This window comes from Callithrix jacchus, chromosome 5 (assembly GCF_049354715.1).
Source record: "Callithrix jacchus isolate 240 chromosome 5, calJac240_pri, whole genome shotgun sequence".
In the NCBI taxonomy this organism is placed as follows: domain Eukaryota; kingdom Metazoa; phylum Chordata; class Mammalia; order Primates; family Cebidae; genus Callithrix; species Callithrix jacchus.
Window position 1 is genome coordinate 138,650,810 of NC_133506.1, and position 7,485 is coordinate 138,658,294.

A 7,485-nucleotide genomic window follows, 5' to 3' on the forward strand; every position below is an offset into this window, starting at 1 on the left:
AACACTGAGAAAAATCAGTTGTTTACTAGAAATGAGCAATCTCAAAGGAAATTAAGAAAACAATTCACAAAACTTGTCACAAAGCTAAAGTAATCAAAACAATGTGGTATTGGTGTAAGAACAGACATATAGACCAATGGAATAGAACTGGGAGTCGCAGAATGAATCCATACATTTAACTTCTTCAGAGTTAAACTTGATTTAGGACTTTGATTTAGCCATGGCTTCTTAGAAATGACACCAAAAGTACATGCCACAAAAGAAATAATAGATTTTGTCTTCATCAAAATCATAAGCCTTTTGTGCATCAAAGGACACTCTCAAGAGAGTAAAAAGATAACCCAAAGGATGGGGAAAAATTTCAAATTATATGTACTAAAGCTCTAGTGTGCAGAATATATAAGGAGCGCTTATAACTCAACAACGGAACACATGCAGCTCAAATGTTAAAATAGTCAAAATGCTTGAATAAACATTTCTTCAAGGAAGACAGACATTTATTTATTATTTGAGATGGCATTTTGCTCTTATTGCCCCGGCTGGAATGCAGTGGCATGATCTCAGCTGCAACCTCTGCCTCCTGGTTCAAGCAATTCTCCTGCCTCAGCCTCCCGAGTACCTGGATTACAGGCGGCTGCAACCATGCCCAGGAAGAGACGAGTTTTCACGATGTTGGCCAAGGTGGTCTCACATTCCTGACATCAGGTGAGCCACCTGCCTTGGCCTCCCAAGGTGTTGGCCAGGGTGGTCTCACATTCCTGACATCAGGTGAGCCACCTGCCTTGGCCTCCCAAGGTGTTGGCCAGGGTGGTGTCACATTCTTGACATCAGGTGATCCGCCTGCCTTGGCTTCCCAAGGGGCTGGGATTACAGGCACAAGCCACTGCACCCAGCCCGTTTATATTTTATTATTTATTCACTCTGTTTCCCAGGCTGAATGAAGTGCACTGGCATGATCCCAGCTCACTGCAACCTGCACCTCCCAGGTTCAAGCAATTCTCCTGCCTCAGCGTTCAAGTAGCTGAGATTACAGGCCCCTGCCACCAACGCCCAGCTAATTTTTTTTTAAAATTTTTGTATTTTTAGTAGAGACAGGGTTTCACCATGTTGGCCAGGCCGGTCTCGAACTCCTGACCTCAGCTGATCCACCCATCTCAGCTTCCCAAAGTCCTGGGATTACAGGCATGAGCCACCATGCTTGGCCCAAGGAAGATATAGAAATGGCCAACAAGCACATGAAAAAAGGCACAACATCTTTAGTCAAAAGGAAATTCAAATTAAAACCACAATTAGATACCACTTCATGCCCACTGGCACAGCTATAATTTAAAAAAAAAAAAAAAAAACCCAGAAAATAACAAGTGATGATGAGGATATGCAGAAATTGGAACTTTCATACATTGCTGGCAGAAACATAAAATGCATCCATCATGGGAAACAGTCTGGCAGCTCCTCAGTATGCTAAACACAGAATTGCAACATGAGCCAGAAATTCTCCACCAAGGCATATACCCAAAGGATTTGGAAACCAGTGTTCAAACAAAAACATATACACAAATGTTCCTGCTGTCACCATTCGCAATAGCAAAGAGTGGAACAACCCAATGTCCATCGCCTGACAAATGGATATGCAAAGCATGGTACATACGCACAAGCGAGCATTATCCTCCCACGAAAAGGAATGAAGCAACGATGTGTGCTGCAGCATGGAGGAACATTAAAACACCGCGCTACAGCTGGTTACAAAAGAGCACATGTAACATGACTCCATCTGCATGAAATGCCCAGAAGAGGCAAATCTACAGAGACAGAAAGTAGATGAGTGGCTGCCAGGGCTGGAGTAACCTGTGTGCCACCACAGAACACCACACACTGGGTGGCAGACAGGTACTTCTCACAGTTCTGGAGGCTGGGAGATCCACACTCAGCACTTCAGCAGATTCGGTGTCTGGTGAGAGCCATTTCCTGGTTCACAGAGGTACCTTCTCTCCGAATTCTTACAGAGCTGGATGGGGGCGGGGGGGCGGGGGAGATGAGGGAGCTCTGTGGGGCCTCTTTTATAAGGGCACTAATCACATTCATGAGGCCCCACCCTCATGTCCTGATCACCTCCCAAATCCCCACCTAATACCATCTATCACCTTGGGGGTTTCAAGTATGAATGTGGGGGTGGACACATTCAGATCATGGTAATAAACCCCTACCAAAGAATAAGAAATTTAGGTCTATAATAAATCTCTATCAAAGAATAAGACATTTAGGTCTACTAGATTTATTTATTTATTTATTTTTGGGACAGAGTCTTGTTCTGTCACCCAGGCTGGAGTGCAGTGGTGCCACCTCAGCTCACTGCAACATCTGCCTCCTGGGTTCAAGCAATTCTTGTGCCTCAGCCTCCCAAATAGCTGGGATTACAGGCACACACCAGGACACCTGGCTAATTTTTGTGTTTTTTGGTAAAAACGGGGTTTTACCATGTTGGCCAGGTTGGTTTTGAACTCCTGACCTCAAGTGATCCACCCACTTCAGCCTCCCAAAGTGCTGGGATTACAGGTGTGAGCCGCCGTGCCAGCCTCTACCAGCTTCTTGATACATGTCAGACCCCATTACCACCAGGACACTTGTTGTCAGTATTTGAACAACATGAAACTGTTTCAGTGTGTAAGTTGATAACAAACTGCAAATTATAGTTTAATAAACCAAGCATGTTTACTTACCACCTCGGGGAGAAGGAGAATTGTGCCCCCCAATGATCACATGGATCCCAGAATCTTCCAGTTTCACTTTCCACTTTTCAATGATAGCCCCAGACTTGTCCTGAAAGCAGGTCAGGAACCTTCCCTCAGAACGGTCAACCATTACTGACCCTGGGCTAAGTCACCCAACAGGAAGTTCACAGATACCTTACTGGCATCGTTGAAAACAGAGAGCTCCATGATGCCTTCAAAGTCCTGCTGCAAAACAGACCTCAGACATTCATCCAGCCATGGTTCAGCGTTGTGGACTGGGAGAATAATAGACTGGAATTCAAAAGAGATGGATTAATAGAAAGGTGAAAACTCAATTTCCTATCCATGGCTCTGATTTACTTCCCTTTCACCATCCGCACATAAGCTGTGACAAAAGGGTCCAGTCCTTCCCTCCAGGCTCTTAACATGCTTTCAGTGCATAAGACTTAGTACAGGTTAGCTTTCCCTGAACTGGCCTTCCATACGCTTTTGAAAGGGGGAAAATACTTAAAGTCATCAAAATTCTTCCAATTCAATGGTAAATCATGAGTTTTCCAATCACTGATTGGAAACATCATTTTGGTTGAAACAGGTATCTGGATATCTTCCTACCTACTCATGAAAATAACTGGTTGGTCATTTTCTGGGTGAAACAAGCATTTCAGCAAACCATGTTAGGGGACCTGCAACAAAGTACCCCTTTAAGTAACCCCTTACCCACAAAAAAACAATGCTGTAACAAAGTATCCGGCAGGAGGTGTTCAGAGAACCAAGCTGAGCAAACGGGAGGCCTGAAGTTTATTTCTCTATTCCTACGTTCTACCCTTAGCAATATGGCTGGTTTTGCACTAGCACTGTCTTTTTCTCATGAAGCCCAAAAGAAAAAAAAATTTTTTTGAGACGGAGTCTCGCTCTGTAGCCCAGGCTGCGGTGCAGTGGCGCAATCTTGGCTCACTGCAACTTCTAACTCTTGGGTCCCGGTTCAAGCAATTCTCCTGCCTCAGGCTCCAGAGTAGCTGGGATTATAGCCACGCGCCACCGTGCTAATTTTTCTATTTTTAGTAGAGATGGGGTTTCACCATATCGGCCAGGCTGGCCAAAACAAAAATTTCTAAAGCGGTATGGAGTAAAACCAGTGAAACCCAGCACCAACAAAACAGGTGAGGCAGGTTAGTCTTAATTGTATACACGGTAGTATTGAGTGATACGGAGCGATACTCAGAGACCAGTCTGTCCTCACCCTTAATTTATATCAAAAAAAGTTGAAATTGTGTTGAAAACACAATTTAGTCAAGTTCTTTACAAAGGAAACCTCGCTCTATCCCTTCCTGGACTTATTTTTACAAGAACAAAGTAAGTTCCCTAACTTACAAATTTACCTTACTTTGGATTTACTAAAAGGAAAGGTAATAATTTTTCTCAAGATCTACAAAATATAATGTTTCTGGAAAAGATAGACCTTGATTAATCTGTCCCCAATTTTTGTAACACTGGAATAAAAACGATTAGAAAAAAGAAAAAAGACTGGAATATAAAAGAAAACATGCTAAGCCTTTGGGCGACTGCTAACCCTAACCCCAGTGGTTGTTCACCGAATTGGCCTATTGGCTGGGTCTGAACCCTGAGGGCCTCGGCTCAGCCTCTGCCGGCGCACGGGGAAGGTGTTTGGGGCTTGTGGGCAGTTTAGGGCAGGTGTTTGGGGCAAGTGTACCGACACACAGGCAGGTGTGTGGACATGGAGCAGGTGTACAGGCAGGTGTGCGAGGCAGGTGTGTGGAGGTGTGTGGCACGGAGCAGGTGCGCAGGTAGGTGTGTGGCGTGTGCAGGCAGGTGTGTGGGGCACGGGCTGTATGCGGGACGCAGGGCAGGCGTGTGAGGCAGATGTGCAAGCACAAGACGGGTGTGGGGCATGGGCAAGTGCGCCGGGAATGTGTGAAGGCAGGTGTGTGGGCGTGGGGTTGTGTGGGGTACACGGACAGGTGTGCGGGGCATGGGGAGTTGTGTGAGAGGGTGTGCGGGTGCGGACAGTGTGCAGAGTGTGGGGCGCAGGGCAGGTGCGCCGGGGCTCGTGTGTGGGATGCGGGGCAGGTGCACAGCCTCGGACAGGTGTGCGAGGGCGGGGCAGGGGAGCAGGGGCAGGGCAGGTGTGCAGGAGTGAGGCAGGTGCGCAACGCAGGTGTGTGGGGTGCGGGGCAGGTGTGCGGGCTCGGAGAAGAAAGGCGGGAAAGGCGGGCCAGGGCAAGGCAGGTGTGCCGTCCAACCGACCCCGACCAGGTGAGGGCGAGCACGAAACCGCCTGAGCTCCGGCCCGGAAGTTTCAAAACCAGAACGCGGAAGGCCGGTGAGAAGGCCGCGCTCGCGGGATGGAGCGCAGGAAGCGCAGCCCGAGCGGCAGGTCCCGGCCACGCCCGCGGCCTCCAATCCCGAGCGTCCCTCGCACGCGCAGCCACGCTCGCCCGCGGAGCCTAAGCGCTGCTCAGGGCGGAGACCCCGTAGGCGAGCCCGAGAGGCGGCGCGGGGCTGCGGACCCCAGAGCTGGAGAGGACTGGAGGGCGGGATGAGGAGGGCGAATACCCAGCCTGAGCGGCGGCGGGGAGGTGGTGGTGGGGGTGGGGGGGGTGGGGGGGTCCCCGTCCCCGTCCCCGTCCCCTCCCCTCCCCTCCCAGCGGGGAACCTACCACGTGGGCTTTCATGGCCTGGCGCTACCCGGATGCCCCGCCCACGCGAGCTCCGCGCGGCCGGCGCTTCGGCCTAAGGCGCCTGCGCAGGGGGCACCAGGAGGCGGGTCTGAGGTCAGGCAGCCTCCAATTGGTGCAGAGCGGCGTCCATCGGGGTGGGGCGTGGCGGGGGCGGGGCTGCTCGGCGCAAGGCGGGGCCTTGAGGTCGCGGCCTCTGCCTTCCGCCCTGGGCCACACCCCGGTCCCGGGTCACCCCTGGAGGCCTCGTTCCCGACCGCGGAAGCTTCTCGTCGTCGCCCGGGGCGCCCGTTACTGTCTCCGGTCCCCCGTAGACGCCGCCGTGGGGAAGGCGGGGCTGTGCGAGGGCCGCGCGCTGCAGACCCCAGCCGGGCGGCCCGGAGGTTGCTGTGAAGCCTCAGACAGGCTGGTGTGTTTCACCCGGGCTGTTCCACCTCACCGGGGTGGACGAGGGGAGCGCAGGGGGACTTTTCAGACAGACTCTGTTGGGGGAGCGGGGCGCGCAGGACACGCGGCCGCCCCAGGAAGGCGGGGAGTGAGGCCCTGACTCCGCTAGGGTGTCCCCAGGAGGAGGGGTGTCCAGGATGGACTTCTCTGGGAGCGGGGTGGGGGTGCCAGGGATGAGGCCCCGACACTACTGTGATGTCCCCCAGGAGGAGAGATGCCCCGGCTGAGGCCCTGACCCCACCAGGAGGTCCCCCAGGAGGAGGGGTGCCCGGGTGAGGCCCTGACCCCACGGTGATGCTCCCCACGAGAAGCAGTGCCCAGGGTGAAAACGTGACCCCAGTGGCTCCGGGTACCCTCCACCTTCACCCTCATTTCCGCCTCCCCATGCAGCCTTGGGAACTGCAGGGCTGGGAACTCAGAGGTGGTTCCCTACCAGGAACACAGGCCAGGCCCCATCTCTCTCTAACCTTGTACTTGAGGAACACAGAGCGGGTATCTCCGGATTTGAATCCTGAACGCGAGGCCTGTGAACCCAGCAGTTCTGAACTTGTTGGGGGAGCAGCCTGTCATAAGGGGTCTCCCAGGCGGCTGCGACGCCTCTGGAGCTTCCCTGCTTGGAGGAGGTTGACTGGGGACAGGGGCATTGTGGAGGTCAATTAAAGAGACTGCCTCAATTAGCCCCGTGCTGCCTGCACACAGAGATTAAGCCCTCTTGGGATTTGTTCCAGCTGATCTGAAGTAATGACTAATTCACAGTTAATGAGCACGGCTGTAAGCATCCCTTCCTGGACAAATCCTTTGCTGTCCAAAACTAAGATTAAATGCAAATCATTCTATCAATTAACCGTTATAACAAAGCCAAACTTCTGCTAAGCATCACTTCACGTGTGATTTTTTTCTTAAATTGCCTCATTATTTGCAAAGCCTGCTTCACAAGTGGAAATGCTTGTCAGATGAGTAAAAATACAGCCTGATTTACAGTTCAACAAAAGCAATCTGAGAATTTGCTTCCAAGGACCTCATTTTCTCCAGAGGTTGGGGGTGCTAGGAATCATGTCATTGTGAAGGACTTGGTACAGAGTAGCCCTGCAGCTGACAGAATGCACTGTAGCTCATGAGAAGGTGGTCAGGGGTCACATACGGTCTCTGCATACAGCACGTGGCACCCCGAACTGGATGTGCTCCCACCTTTCTTCCTGTACATTTCCTGCTGCCAGAAATTCACTTTTTTCTCGCTTCCCCGTAATTCAAATTTGATTAGAATCTCCTTTTTGGAAACTCGCAAAGGGCCAAGGTGCATTTCAGAAACGCAAGGCCGCAGGGGTGGGATCCTGAAATCCAAGGGAAGGTAGGCCTGAGATCACTGTCCTCACAGTAGGAAGACCCTCGGGGAGAGGCCAGCAGAGGTCTGGACGGAAGGACTGAGACCCACCCTGGAGAGGGACAGGAAGGGGCACCTGGGGCCTCAGAGCTTGCTGAGCTGAGATCCTGCCGTCTTCATTCAGAGGGAGGTGAGGTGGTGATGACAGATGAAGAGTGTCACGTGGGCGCCTGCAGAGGAAGTGCACAAAGCCCTCCACATCTTTGGGTTTGCTGAATGGGCAGTTGTACTT

At 51.7% G+C, this 7,485-nt stretch overlaps 2 protein-coding genes across 18 annotated transcripts in view; one reads left to right on the forward strand and one right to left on the reverse strand.

Moving 5' to 3' along the window:
* The window catches only part of QTGAL (queuosine-tRNA galactosyltransferase), a 76,639-nt gene extending 71,189 nt beyond the window's left edge, over positions 1–5,450 (reverse strand). For 14 of the 17 annotated variants that reach the window (XR_004743695.3, XR_004743694.3, XR_013536131.1 and 11 more), the window contains exons 1-3: positions 5,408–5,450; positions 2,904–3,020; positions 2,718–2,817 (exon numbers count right to left, since the gene is read on the reverse strand). Coding sequence is in view for 7 of the 17 variants with exons in the window: in XM_078375069.1 (XP_078231195.1) it covers positions 2,718–2,817; positions 2,904–3,020; positions 5,408–5,422 (232 nt within the window). In the remaining 10 variants the exon portion in view is untranslated. Of the gene's footprint in view, positions 1–2,717; positions 2,818–2,903; positions 3,021–4,994; positions 5,123–5,407 lie in introns of those variants that run through there. The other 3 variants (XM_078375072.1, XM_054256671.2, XM_078375071.1) reach the window with 2 other exon arrangements.
* Positions 5,334–6,239, forward strand: LOC144582742 (uncharacterized). The gene is made up of 2 exons (XM_078375074.1): positions 5,334–5,834; positions 6,079–6,239. Exons 1-2 carry the CDS (start codon positions 5,421–5,423, stop codon positions 6,097–6,099), a joined length of 435 nt encoding a protein of 144 aa, XP_078231200.1. The 5' UTR covers positions 5,334–5,420; the 3' UTR covers positions 6,100–6,239.
* Positions 6,240–7,485: the final 1,246 nt, after the last annotated feature.